Raw genomic sequence first — 15,158 nt, 5'->3', positions numbered from 1 at the left:
GGGTGCTTTTTCTTTTTAATTTAAATCATTGAAACGTGAAATCTAAAGCCTCACTTTTGGAGGATCATGCATGGATGTTTCTACTAATTTTAACGAGGTGGGTAGCTTTGAACTTTGAAGGCATCAAAGCATATAATTCTTGGTCCAATTATTAGCAGCTTAATAGAAATAAAAGTTATTACTTAATAAATAATATCTGTATCAAGAGTTTTGTAATTCAATTGATACTTTTTAATGTTTTCAATAGAGACATTCATAATTCAAATACTCCCATCCAATTATGTAATATATTCTAAGAGAAAAAACAACTATAGATAACAAATAATTAAAGAAAAATAAAGGGATTAAATATAGGTTTAATTAAAAGGTTTTCTGCTGCAAAAAAAAAGAAAAAAGAAATAAAAAAGGCTTTCACTTGAATAAGTCTTATCTTGGTCATACATAAAAATATAAAAGGTCTCAATGCAAATCACACAACTTAACTCGGTATAGATTGTAAATTTTTTTCCTGAGTTTAATATTTGTCATTTTAATTCTTAATTTAATATTTTTTTTTACTAAAACTTTTAATATTTTTGGAAAATTAATCATTTAGTCCATTGATGTTTATAAAACTCTTGTCAAATTCTGTAAAACGATGTTGTATCACATATCTAAAATAGTGTTCATTTTCAGTGTTACAAATAATACTTGTGCATTACTATTTTATATGGAAAAAATAATTTAAACATCTGTCATCACATGTGTAATTTGCTGTTTGTTTTTAATAGATGCTAACGAGTGCCCTTAAGGCATTGGTTAACAATCCATTTTAGGAAAGTTTTAACATCATTTTTATGGAAAAAGAAAAAAATTGTCAAAATATTAATTACTTTTCTTTTCTTTTCCTATAAAAACTTTCTTTAAATGAATTATTAAACAATATTCTAAGGGCATTCGTTAGCATTTCCCTTAATAGAAATACTCATCGTTACATTCTAAGCTTTAATTGAGGTTTTTATATTTTACAATTTTGGTGTGCACTAATCATAACATGTCGCATAGATGATTATGGAATGTTTCTTTTTTATATATTTTATTTTAATTCCAATAGTTATTATAGTAGTAGGAAAATTATTAGGTACTCCCGATTATCATAAATGTATAATTTTTCCTCTCACATAAATGGTGGGTTCCACCATGAATTTAATTAGTAGAACCCACCATTCATATAAGAGGAGAGAGTGTACATTTATAGTACTCCAGGAATATACAATAATTTTCCGTAGTTAGTGAAAATCAAAACGTTTCTCAAAAAAAGTAAATTTAGGGATTTAAAAAAAAAATGTAAATATCATGATAAAAATGAATTCCCCTTAAACTTAAAAAGGACCTCATCTCGTTTTCTATTTTTTTTTTTTGGTAAAGGTAAACCTCATTTCAATTTTATTAGTGTAATTGATGTTTACACTATACACTTCCTAACATAGAAATCATCGAACCCCTAAAATAAAAGGCTCAACTGCTTTGTTTTTACTTGACTTTTCTCTGAAAGTGAAATCCGTCTCTCCTTCACCCCAACACTCCCTCTCTTTTTTCTCTCTGAAAATAAAGGGCGTGTGTTTTTGTCTTTTTAGACAACAACAATGGCTGCTATTTCCAATTCGTTGGTTTCTATGAGAAATCCTCCATCTCACTTTTCTACTGGTAACCTGTTCTCTCACATTTCTTTCTCGTACTATCTGATTTTTTTTTTTTTTTTTAAGATTCTCTTATATTGATTGCTCAACTATGTTTCTTATACAATGATCCTGCTTGCGTTTCTTGAATCAGTTGACTCTGGCCGAAAGATCTCATTTTTTGATCAACTTGAAAGATTTACTTCCATTCCATTTTCTTTTCTCATTATAATGTTTAGTACTTAGCTTTGATCCTAATAATAAGCTCATAATCTTTGTGGGCTTTTGTTTTTTGTTTTCCCTCTATGCGTGAATTTGTCAGTTTGATGAAAAAGCTAGACTTATGCATAATTTCCATGATGGGTTTGCAATCTTGGAAAGTTAGTGTGATTCTTTGTGAGAATGGTGGTAGTGGAACAAAGTTTCTTTCATTGGGCCTCTTGGGGAATTGGGGCGTGTTTGCTTATGCTATAATAGATTGAGTTTTATAAATCCATTCTTGTGTTGGATATTGATCTTGCTTGTCTAAAAAAGCCTGAATAGAATGTAGTAAAAAATCTGAAGGTAACTTCTCATTCAAAATAAATAATTGGGTCTTTAATGTATGGAGTACTCTGTACAGTAGCTGTCACTGAGGCCAGTCTTTGTTGAAAATTGGGATTTGGGCAATTCGCATTTGGACCTTGTGTTTCAGGATTTAACTCAGTTTGGATTCTTTAGGGACTGCTTGGGAGTCTTACTATTTAGGTTGGAAATTTATCTGCACCTGGATTTTTGCATAAATTTCTTCTGGAAGTCTCCAATTCTATGATACTGGATCTTAGGCACATTAGTGCATTATAAGATTATTTGCTAATTTTCTGAAAGTTCGTAAAAGTACAATTGTACTTGAAAAAAAAAAGCTTTAAAAATCTGTACATAGGCAAATAAGCCAACAGAAAGAAGCTAATCCAAGTGCTATTTATACTCTAATATTGGTGTTTCTTCAAATACGGAAATAGGTGGATAATCAGATCATATTGCTTTCTTTTATTTTATTTAAAAAAAATTCGTTTTCCTTTTTCATGTCCTGTCACCATAGGAAGGAATGGTTCTTGAATGTATGGTTAGCATTGACATTTGGTGGAGTTTCATATTACTTAGTTATAAACTACTTCAACCTGATGTTAAAGGTTTTACATTGATTTTGGATGTTTCTATGGGATATGCTTGAGAAACATATACTGTTTGTTGGCCATGAAAGAACTGCCTAGTATTTCTCTGCCTGTGGAGCAATGGTTCACACACTGATGAGTGTGTTTTCTGATTGGTTTAGAAGTACTGGTAACTTACCTACCTCTGTCAATTCTTTTCTAGGATCTTCTCTGAAGCCATTGGACCAGTTTCTTGGGAATGCATCCTCCACCAACTTTTTTCTAAATACCAATCGTGTAGGGAAATTGCAACTTTGTACCTCCAGAAGGCCACTCATTGTTCAAGCTGGGTATAGGTATTATCTCTGCCATTTCTTTGTGAACCCAATGCTATATGGTAGTTATGGTGCAAAGATGCATGATAGCTTTTTTTTGTTTTGTTAGTTGAAAGTGAGTTGCTCAATCTATGCCGTCTTTGCCTTTGAATTTATATGTTAACTGCTTATATTTTTTTAATTTCTTTTTTTAATATGATATAGGATTAGAAATTCTTAATGTGAGTATCATGCTTATATTGTATAATTACAGTGATCGTGGAAGGCCAGGCAGTGCAAGCATCTTTGTAGGTGGCTTTGTTTTGGGAGGACTCATATTTGGCACACTCAGTTGTGTATATGCACCTCAGGTCTGGTGCTTCTTTATTTGTAATTAACTTTTCCTGAAAATGGCAGAAGCTAGTGTACTGTGGGGTGCCACCTAATACTTTCGTGATCTGTATGTTAAACAACGCAATAAGTTGTTGATTCAATGGGCTTTTACTTTTAAATGCTAATAATATTATTGTCTACATGCATTAAATATCTAGTGGTGGGGCACTCTAGCTTCCCAACGATTGGGCCATGGGTCTTTATGCTTCTCTTTGAAAGTTTTATACAGAAATGCTGGGATTTTATTTCTCACTTCGTTTGCAATTTTTATTTATCTCCTATAGATCAGCAAAGCACTAGCCGGACCTGAGCGGAAGGATTTGATGAAGAAACTGCCCAAGTTCATCTATGATGAGGATAAAGCTCTGGAGGTTGAAAGTTTCTCTACTCTATCTGTATATAATCAACTTGCAGGATAAATCTGCTTTTTTTTTCTTTTTTTTTTAAGACCTTTGGTTTACTTGTTTCTAATGTTTAGGCATGTGATATTGTTTTATCCTTTTTTTTTCTCACTCAGGTACTTTGAGTTTCTTTTTTGGATGACTACTTTTAGTGTTTTTAGAAGATGCTGGAATGTGTTAATCCTATGTTCAATTTTCATATATTGCCACAAAAGTCACTATTCATTATATCTCCAAAATTCCATATAGTGCTTTTGTTTCTGTTCTGACATCTTATATGTTATTGATCTCCAGAAAAACCATCACATTTTCACTCCTGTGTTTATGTTCTGAAACATATATTTTCGCTTCATTTTACAGAAAACACGGAAAGAATTGGCTAAGAAGATCGCACAGCTAAACTCTGCTATAGATGATGTTTCTGGCCAGCTCCAATCAGATGAAGCCCCAAATGGTGCGAATGTAATCTCAGATGAAATTGAAGCTGCCATATAATATCAGGGTATAAATGGCCTTCTCTACCAGAAACTTCCAGATTAATAAATAATAGTGCAATTTCGTGTAATACTTTTTTTCCCCTTTCAACAATCAGTTTAGTTGTTTCTTCAAACTTGGTGGCTTGGTTGTTACCTTGGGTATACAACTTTGACAAATATTATCCTGGTGGATTACTCATATTTGGGTAACGTGATATGCAGTATTTAGTATTGTTCTAAACGTGTTTCTTAAGCTGTTCACTTTGAAGTCTTGTACATTGTTATAGTTTTTTATACCAAGAAAAAAAATACATTGTTGTAGTTCTATTAATATAAGTACCAAAAAAAAAAAAAATCTAAATGTGTTCCATTGTGTGTCTCAGCTGCTATTTTCCATGATCTAGGCTAATTACAAATGGACATTATTTTGTGACTCACCCAAGTTTACCCTTATCAGTTTTGTTTTGTTTTGTTTAGATGGTCAGTCACTAGGGACTGGGATTGGATGATAGCTCTCATGTGTTGCGTTGGATATTCTATCAACTTGTACAGTTATCATTTAGGAGGTATTCTATCAACTTGTACATTTATAGTGTAGGAGTTACCTCTGCTGTGCCAGCATGTTCGGAAATGGCTACTGAGTTACGTTAGTGTAATTTGAGTTGAATGAGGAGCTAGAGAATTCATAGAATCCTGCCCCTTAGGTCATAAACTTAAATTTTCATGTTTTGGTAGCTTGTTATTATTGCAAAGGCTAAAGACATGAAAGTGAAAATGATTGAATATTGTCAGCTATTCAAGAGGGAGAGAATCTTGGATATCATGCATTTCGTTGTCACAATTTATCATTAGCTGGTACCACACAGAACAGCCTAAGGTGGTTTGTGTCTATGTTACCATGTCATATTCATCGCTATAAACAGGTTAGAAATTCTTACAGTTAATTCCCGGTTCACCAAAAGCAGGGATTATTAGCAAATTGCAATCCATGCTTATTATATTTCTGCACAATTATAGATTTTTGAAGTTTGAGATGCTGCTTTATGTAAAGCGGGTGGGCTCATTTTATAGTATGGTAATTAGAGACAACTTACTACCTTTCACTTTAAATTTTTTGCCGCTTTGGCAATTGATCCTGAATTTTATTTATTTATTTTGGTGGAAGATCATAATAATTTCTTGAAAGGGGAAAATAGCAATTTCTGATGCAAACCAATTATAGAAACAATGCTTCACTGTCCACCTAGCAGAGGACTACGTTAAAGGCACCAATGTGCAAGCAAAACTACTTATAGTTATATTCACATTGATCTGTATATATGTGACACTGATCCCTGTTTTGATGGATGTAATTAGGGAGAAATAGAATGAAAAAGAATGTTGATTGGTGAGAGTCATCCTTCTCTTGTTTGGAAGGATGAAATGAAACTCATTTTTTATTTTGTTTTCTTCTAGACATTCCTCCCTAAATGAGAAGAGCCATCAATTAATTTGATTAAATAAAAGTGAATTCTCAACTTTATCCATATTTTGAAAAAATGCAAATAAAAAGCGATAAGTAAAATATTCTTTCATTTTCATTTTTTTCTTTTACTCCTAAACAATATTGCAAAGGGTGTAACTCTCAAATCATTGGGGGGAAAAAACTCCTAAAAAAAGATGTTTAATTCCTTTCTTTTACAATCAATCCACTCTATTTTGTTATATTTTTCATTTCATTTTTTTCCCTTTATAATCAATTCGTTGTTTCCCCCTTTTTTTGCATAATTCTAACCTACTAGAGTGGTTCCCCCCCCCCCCCCCCCCTTCCCTAATATGAGTGTTCACGACTATCGTTTCAAGCACATTAAATATAGACTATCATTTCAAGCACATCAAATAATTACAAGAAAGTATCCCTTGAGGGTACTTTAACCTAGTTCTGCAATGTAAAATGAAAGAGATATTGTTCCTTGAATTGAACATTCTCCACCATCAGCCATAATTTCCCAACAACCAGAAATTTGCTAACAAAAGGTCAATAAGATGGGGACACATTGTCCTTTGGAAAAATGTAAGGGCATTGCAGAAAGAAACTAACGGGTGGTCAATCTGTGGTTCAGCTTATGAAGTAGCAAGCACAAACAGGATCTTATCTCATTTATCTTTCATGTACCATTCTCACCACACGTTCCATTAACTCACTTACAACCATAATTTTTCATAACCAAAAAGCATTTAACAGTGACTATATTAACTGATAAAAAAAGGAACTGAACTCTATAAAACTGAGGAAATTGGTCACATAGCTTTAGTTGCAGCCATGGCCAGCCATGCAGCTCTAGCTTCTTCAAGAATTCCAACCAACACAAGGCTTCCCTCCAAGAATTTCCACTCTTTCCCAACCCAATGCTCCTCTAAGGTAGTGCCCCTCTGCATAAGTTCATCTGTTCATGTTAGAAGATGTTTTAGTGGCTTTCTTGTTTATTGGGATTGTTAATTCATTTTGGTTGTACAGAGGCTGGAAGTAGCTGAGTTCTCTGGGCTAAGATCCAGTACATGTTTGACCTACTCCAAGAATGCTAGAGGGGCATCCTTCTTTGATGTTGTGGCTGCCCAACTTACTCCCAAGGTTATCTTCTCCTCCTTCTTGGATTGATATTTCTTTAAAGAGTAAAATAGACTAGACTATGGAAGTATGGATTGATATATGTTAAAAGAGGATAACAGAGATTATATGTTGTTTTGCTTTAGCAATCCAATGATAAATCTGAAACATATCAAACATGCCTCAACTTTGTTAGAAGAGAAAAGAGGAAAGAAAAAAAAAACAATAAAAATAATAACTTTGCCTTGAACAAATTTATAAGCCACACAGATGGTTCCTCCTAGTCTGTAACTGAAGAGTTCACTCCTCAAGCTTTAGCAAGCTTTTATTCAGCTTTTCAAAGGGTGTAAAACAAAATCAAGTTGAGCCAAAGGATATGCTGCTTGACTAGCCAGTAGCCACTTATCAAATTAATCTTGTGTCAACTTCAGGTAGCTTGCTTTGTTTTACAACCAAACCTTCTATGTGATTTGCAAAAACATTAACAAAAACTAATGTTTTTCAAAAGCTTAAACATAAGAGGCACTCTTATTAACTCAAGACCTTCACTGAAGAGTTTTATACTTCATAACGAATTTTCAATTTCAAACTAGCAATTATCAATTAGAATAGCCATGCCACAAATGAAAATTTATTAAAAATTTAATGTAACGCTTTTAATTTCGGGAAAAAAAAAAATAGAATGTATGCATATGCCAGTAACTTCCAATAAAACCTTCAGTTCAATTTTTTTTTTTTTTTGATAATTAGATTTATCTAAGAAGAAAAAAGGTTACATGGGAGGTGTACAAGACATACACAAATGAAAAGAACAAAACATTAAAATTTTCAGAATTTATAGCTTTATAGCTTTATAGCTATGGGGTTCTAAGATGACTATTTAAGTATTCACTGAATATTGTCACTGCTAATTACTTTGCTCATATTCCTGAAATTAGACAACAGGATCAGCTCCAATTAGGGGAGAAACAGTGGCCAAACTGAAGGTAGCAATCAATGGATTTGGACGTATTGGCAGGAACTTCCTCAGATGCTGGCATGGGCGCAAAAACTCACCCCTTGATGTTATCGTTGTCAATGACAGTGGTGGTGTCAAGAATGTAAGATACTTTATTTATGAGCTCTGAATTACCATGCTTTTAACTTGGTTGATGTTAATAAGTTTCATTGATCATTGCCAATACAGGCTTCACATCTGCTAAAGTATGACTCTATGCTGGGGACATTCAAAGCAGATGTGAAAATACTAGACAACACCACCATAACCGTTGATGGTAAGCCCATCAAGGTTGTCTCCAACAGGGACCCTCTCAAGCTCCCTTGGGCTGAACTTGGCATTGACATTGTTATTGAGGTAAGTCCTGTCCTTTCATTCTTCAACTATCGGAGTCTCCTCAAGTGCAAGATAGCATAAGAAATTTTGTGATTCATGGAAAAAAAAAAAAAAAAAATCCCAAGTTGGCTCTATTTTGGACAGACCTTATAAGATTATTGATTAATTTTCCCTACAGGGAACAGGAGTGTTTGTCGATGGTCCCGGTGCTGGGAAACACATCCAAGCTGGTGCCAAGAAAGTTATCATCACTGCTCCAGCAAAAGGTGTTGACATTCCAACCTATGTTGTTGGGGTAAATGAAAAGGATTACTCGCACGAGGTTGCTAATATTGTTAGGTCAGTGTTCCCATATAGTCTAATTAACATGCTAACCAAACAATTATGACTGTGCTTGAGCTACTTAATTTCTTATACATGTTACCTCTTATAATGGTATATTCTAAATGGTGGTCAAATATTTTCCTTCTGCAGCAATGCTTCATGTACCACTAACTGCCTGGCTCCTTTTGTGAAAGTCTTGGATGAAGAATTCAGTAAGGATTCATAAAATTTTGCAGCATAAATCAAATAAGGGCTTCTGGGACTAAACGTTTGTGCACATGAATATGAGACTGAAATTGTGCTTGCCATAACACATGCTTCAATTTTCTTTCAGCATCAGAGAGGCTTTGAGAAAATACATCTAATTATTTCTTATTTTGCAGGCATTGTCAAGGGAACCATGACAACCACTCATTCCTACACTGGAGACCAGGTAACCATCAAACACAGATTTTTTCTCCTCATGTAGGGTCATATCTTCATTTTGTTTTCATTGAGTATACCATTCCAACAATTTAAAGAGATCAAATAATGTGCTCTTACAATAATAATAAAAAATCCCTATGAAAATACTCAGTGTTATAATGATTCTAAATAAAGGTACGTAAAAGTTATAGCCTACGTTGTGTATCTTCAGAGGCTCTTGGATGCTTCACACAGAGACTTGAGGCGAGCCAGGGCTGCAGCATTGAACATAGTCCCAACAAGCACTGGTGCAGCCAAGGCCGTGTCTCTAGTGCTACCCCAGCTCAAGGGCAAGCTCAATGGCATTGCACTCCGTGTGCCTACACCTAATGTGTCCGTTGTTGACCTTGTTATAAACGTTGCGAAGAAGGGCATTTCAGCAGAAGATGTCAATGGAGCCTTCAGAAAAGCAGCTGAGGGGCCATTGAAGGGCATATTGGATGTGTGTGATGTCCCTCTTGTTTCAGTAGACTTCCGGTGCACAGATGTTTCTTCTACCATTGACTCTTCATTGACAATGGTCATGGGTGATGATATGGTCAAGGTGGTTGCCTGGTACGACAATGAATGGGGATACAGGTGAGGATACTGAATCATATGGATTCATTCTTTGACTAGATTTTCTATTAGTTAGTACTTAGAAGTGCTCATTTATAGAAGGTAAAAGAATCCAACAATACTAGACTATTTGTTCAGTGTAACTTTGATTATGACCTGACTTTGGTTTTGTTTGCAGCCAAAGGGTCGTTGATTTGGCTCATTTGGTAGCATTAAGGTGGCCAGGTTCAGCTTTTGCAGGTAGCGGAGATCCATTAGAGGACTTCTGCAAGGCAAACCCAGCTGATGAGGAGTGCAAAGTCTATGAAGCTTAGATTGCTGCATCTTTTTGGCTAATTGTATAGGATCAAGGTTTTCAATGCTCATTATCTTCATATGTTTATTTTGTAATGACATTTGAGGAGAGGAACAAAATTATCAAAGAATAACATTTCAAGCAATTTCTCTAAAGTGGCAATTGTCTATCAAAATATTGATTGTCAGTATGAGTTATGTGAAACAATAATTCATCAATTAAAAAAGCTAGCCTGTTTTTTAATGTTCTATGTCTAAGGCGATATTTATTATCAAATGAATATAAAAGTCTCGAACAGGTAGTTGCATCTTCTAAGAAAGTGGATACCGACATCCCTGTCTAAGCCAAAGCTATCCTATTGGCCATCTAGCTGGCTAGTCAAATGCAGTTTAGGCACGCGGTGTTAAAAGGTGACTCCAGAAGCTGCATAGAGGCAGTGAACAACAGAGATGCAGTCGTGCCATGGAGGCTTGCTAGTTTTGTTGCTGATATTAGTCTGTTTTTTGTTAATTTTAATCAGCTGGAGTCAATTGGGTCTATAGAAATGCAAATAAAGCAGCCCCTTTCCTGGCTAGGTGGTATTTGTCCAATTCTTTCCCAGGTTTTTTTGTTGGAGGACTTGTTCCTTAACAATTTGTGAATGTAATTCATAAGGAGGCTCTGCCTTATGAACAGTGGCTGAGCCTTTTTTTTTTTTCCATTGGGGTTCGCAATTAAAAATAGTAAATGTCAATTACGCAAAGAAATGTGTGGAACCGGTTTCTCCTCAATGTGTTCAGGTGCGAAGGAGAATTCAGTAACAACCCTTAACTTTTGCTACTTTCACTAGTTCATGCTGTTGCCGGTTCAGATTTCTAAGAAGTAGCTGTATGTATCCATATAAAACTTGCATTTTTTTTTTCCCTCTTGTGGGGTTTTAGCCATCAGAGCTTTTCATCTATCCACTTTCAACTGAAAGTTCTATAACTAAACGAGGCCATGTCTATCCTTAGGACTAATAAGAGGTAATCAGAATATGCATCGATTGAACTAAATTTAGCAGGAAAATATTAAAGATAAACAAAATAAACGAAAGTAGATTGAATAACTTGTGTTAAGAATGTAAAGTGAGAGAGAGAAAGATTGAATAGTCTATATATTCTGTGTGTATAACACTGTACAATAGAGAGCTTTATATAGGCTAAGTATGCATGAAGTACAAGTAATATAAGTATACTACAAGTGCAATATCCTGGGCTAAGCTCGATGGGCAAGGCTAAACTAAGCTATATATTAACAACTTGTATTAATGCGCTTTTGTGTATAGTCAATATTAAGCACCATAATAATATCATACCATGCAATACACGTATTTTCATACACTTTTTCACCTACACGTATTTCCAAAAAATACAAACAACGTTATTAAAAAAACATGAGCAGACGAACCCTAGCTTTGTGGTTTTGCAAATAATGCAGTTGGAAATTGAAACTTGAAAATAAATCAGAGGTGTTATCCTTTCCCTACATTACAAGGAGTAGGAGAAGGCTTAATACAACTTTTTTTTTTTTTTTTGATAAATTGTAAATTAAACTCTTAAAGTCTAGAGGAGTTTAAATTTTATACTTTGAAATTTCATAATTTGAATTTTATTCCTGAATTTTGAGGGTATTTGAAACTTTAGTACACAATAGTCTATAGAACTAAAGTTCTTATTTATATGTTTCTAAAAAAGATTGTTATTTATATGTTTGATTTTTAAATAATAAAAAAAAGATGCATGATTTTAAAGTATATCATAAAAGATATACTTTGGTTTCTCGAAAAAAAAAGAAGATATACTTTGGAACATTGTCAAACTTTGATAAATAGTATATGTGGAATACAAAAGTTTAATATAATAATAGTGCCACATGTCATACTTGATGCTGAGGAGGCCGGTGCAATTCCGAGAACGCCATATCCTCGGACGGCAAGGCCAGGGAGGTGAGCCATGGCCACGTCAATGGCACATCACTAGAGGAAGCCTCATTTTAGAGAAAGAACTTCAGAGATGGGATTAGCCCTGACATGACTAGAGGGATGATAGCTGCCACCACATTTAATGCACCCACCAATCCCCCTGGCTGCATTTATGTGGAGAAAACCCCTGAACAGTGATGTCTTGGTTGCCGTAACTCACAAATGATTTGTGAATGGCGTCTAATGGGACAAGCACTCGAGTAGCATCCTGCACGATCAACGAGTGGAAGGCTAAGATCAGCTGAAAAAGACTATATAATGTAAGAAATCCTCAAGGGAAAGTGATCATCTGAAAATGGTGAAAAAAGACATTGTAGTAACCAAGAACTGAAATTGTAACCAAGTCTGAAGAAATATATTCAAGAATTACTCTCGCACGAGGAGGGATTTTCTTTGCACACAGCTTAGTTTTCCTTGCTTTCTTACTATCTTTAATCTACTGTGCGCGTTGCTCGATTTATTGAAACTTAGTTTTTAAGCCAACTCTCTGCAAATTCATTGTGTTGGGCTCTTTGGGCCCTAATCCAATCACTCATTGGGCTTAGGACACAAAACTCACCCTTACAATAGTATTTTAGTTAAATTCTATGATCTAAAAGGATATAGAAGGATTAATTCCTAGGCTTGATCTTCTCATTCTTTGACTTTTTTTTTTTTGGGTGACTTTTTGGTAGTTTTAACATCTAAATTTTTGGGTTAGTTTTTGCAATCTGAAAATTTTCATTAGCAAATCATACAACTATTGTCAATACGTCTCCTAAGTAAGATGCAACCATGGGCTTCTCTCGTGTAGATCATGTCAATGATCTTCCAATTCTTTAGTTTAATTTTTTGGAATTTTTAACATATGAATTTTTTCATTTCATTTTTTACAATTCTTTCTCCTATATTTCTTTTTTTCTGTAGACATTTTTTTTTTTGGTTTTATTTCAATACTTTCAATACTTTTAATCTTCTGAATCTTTGAATTTTTTTGGCTTTTTGGAAGTTTTAACATTTGAAATTTTGGGTTCATTTTTTGCATTATGTAATTCTTTTTGGCAGATTTTAATAACTATAGCCATAAATTTATTAAATTATTCTTTTAGAGGTAATTGTTTTTCTTATATTTTTTTGTTGTGTAGTCATATATTTTTTGTTTTCTATCTATAATTTCTAGACTCTAAATTTTTCAACTCTTAAATTTTTTTTTGGGCCGGTTGGAAGTTTTAATATCTTTTTTTTTTCTTCATTTTTTGCAATATATGAAAATTTTCATTAGCAAACCGTGCCAGTATTGCCAATATGTCTATGAGAAGGGTGCAACCATGGGCTTCTCTTAAGTGGATCATGTTTTTTTTTTTTACATAATTTCTTAGCTTTGAATCTTTTGAATTTTTAAATTTTTTGACTTTTTAAAAGTTTTAACATTTACCACCGCACATCCTTGGTGTGATGGTCACTCTACATGTATAAATGCTTGTGGAGTGTGGGAAGCAAGGGCCGGAGTTCAAGTCTCTAAGAGGGAGCTTCACACACATTTATACTTAGATTAGGTTAGAGTAGAAATTCTATCTTGTATATAAAAATAAAATAAAAAGTTTTAACATCTAAATTTTGTTGGTTCATTTTCAAAACTAGAATATGAGATATGCTAATCAGATTCTAAGCTTTGAATCTTTTGATTTTTTTTTTTTCAAAACTAGAATATATGAGATATGCTAATTAGATTCTAAGTTTGAATGATTCTGACAAAGTCTGGGCCATTTTTTTTTTTTTATGAAACTTTCCAACGTATAGCACAAGTTAGTGAAAAGTTAGACAATACAAATTCTTTGTCTCACTTTTTGTTTGTTTTTTTAAAAAAAAATTTTAAACTTTAATTATTTTATATAGAAAGTCAATTAAATACATAAAAAATTATGATTGGTACAACATAAAGTGGAACACAAAATTTATATCCATTGCCTATGGCCATAATCTGTCCACATGCACATCCTAAACCTAAACTCAAACCTATAATTATTCACAAATCTTAGCAAATTTATCAAAATAACTTGAAGTCATTACAAAAAAAATTAAATTCTTGAAGAACAAGCATAAATACTCACTCAAAAGTTAGGGAGATTAAGGAAACAAACCCAAGCCAGGAGACATCGTGTAATTTCTCCTTATATTTACTATTTTTATTTTCAGGGAGATAATTCTCACCTTATAGAAGAGAGATGTTAAAAGTAAATATTTGAAGATACTTCAAAATAAACTTGACTCTTAAGAGATGGTAATCATTGTTATCTAATTGACCCAAACGATAAACAATTGAAGCTTTTATTTACATATAAACTCATCACACTCGCTTTGTGTATATAATAATGCTCTTTTTTTGGTGCTATAATGTTTAAAAGTGATATATAAATAACCGCATATATATATATATATATATTTTTTTTTTTTTTGAGAAAAAGGTAAGATAACGTGGAATAATTTTAAAAATAAGATAGAAATGGTATCCTAAATTTTAGGTTGATTGGAGAAGATAAAGAAAAAAGCCTAAAACTCAGGAAAAATAAATTACTCTTCTAACTAGTTTGTGTTTTTTTAATTTAGAATTATTTAACTAAAAGATAGTAGTATTTTATGCTCTGTTTGTTTCTAAGTAAAAAAATTTCAAATATTTTCAGTAAAACATTTTCAAGTGTTTGGTTTACCTAAACACTTGAAAATGCAAACACAAATCAACCACTACCAACCACCACGGGTGCAAGCACAAACCACCACCAACTATAACACAACCATCCACATCACCGTAACAGCCACCGCCCACACCATCGCAACAACAAGAAGGGAAAAAAAATCCAAGATTAATGATTAATAAAAACCCACCCCCAACGCACCACCATTGAATTAATGAACCATCGATCACCCAACACTATACCTGACTACCAAACTCAAAGCAAAACCCAGCCACACCAAAACCCAAAACTAAACCCACCTACCAAACTCACCACCTATCTAGATTTGAGAGATGCGGCCTCAAAAAAATTAGGAATATGAGGAAGAGTGTAGAGGGGAGGATATCGATGATCTGCACCGCACTTACCGCCTCAACCTCTATGCTGGAGACATCAACACCAACCACCTCACCGCTCATCAGTAGAAGTCCCAATGGACTGCCAAAGAGAAAAGAAGAGAGGAGGGAGAACTTGAAAGTGAGAAGGGAGAGTATTCATGAGAAAGGGA

The 15,158-nt window shown here is 33.7% G+C and overlaps 2 protein-coding genes across 2 annotated transcripts; both read left to right on the top strand.

The window, feature by feature from the left end:
• The first annotated feature begins 1,455 nt into the window (after window positions 1-1,455).
• On the top strand, window positions 1,456-4,616 carry LOC142622651 (uncharacterized). Its single transcript, XM_075796172.1, has 5 exons — window positions 1,456-1,686; window positions 3,015-3,147; window positions 3,380-3,476; window positions 3,783-3,869; window positions 4,260-4,616. Exons 1-5 carry the CDS (start codon window positions 1,626-1,628, stop codon window positions 4,392-4,394), a joined length of 513 nt encoding a protein of 170 aa, XP_075652287.1. The 5' UTR covers window positions 1,456-1,625; the 3' UTR covers window positions 4,395-4,616.
• Window positions 4,617-6,513: 1,897 nt separating this feature from the next.
• LOC142622887 (glyceraldehyde-3-phosphate dehydrogenase B, chloroplastic) lies at window positions 6,514-10,092 on the top strand. Its single transcript, XM_075796448.1, has 9 exons — window positions 6,514-6,776; window positions 6,873-6,986; window positions 7,901-8,062; window positions 8,149-8,316; window positions 8,474-8,634; window positions 8,770-8,831; window positions 9,003-9,052; window positions 9,257-9,663; window positions 9,821-10,092. Exons 1-9 carry the CDS (start codon window positions 6,678-6,680, stop codon window positions 9,954-9,956), a joined length of 1,359 nt encoding a protein of 452 aa, XP_075652563.1. The 5' UTR covers window positions 6,514-6,677; the 3' UTR covers window positions 9,957-10,092.
• The last annotated feature ends 5,066 nt before the right edge of the window (window positions 10,093-15,158 follow it).

The sequence above is a fragment of the Castanea sativa genome, chromosome 1 (genome assembly GCF_040712315.1).
Source record: "Castanea sativa cultivar Marrone di Chiusa Pesio chromosome 1, ASM4071231v1".
NCBI classification, from domain to species: domain Eukaryota; kingdom Viridiplantae; phylum Streptophyta; class Magnoliopsida; order Fagales; family Fagaceae; genus Castanea; species Castanea sativa.
The sequence above is the reverse complement of the archived record's forward strand: the minus strand, read 5'-3'. Positions and strand labels throughout refer to the sequence as shown.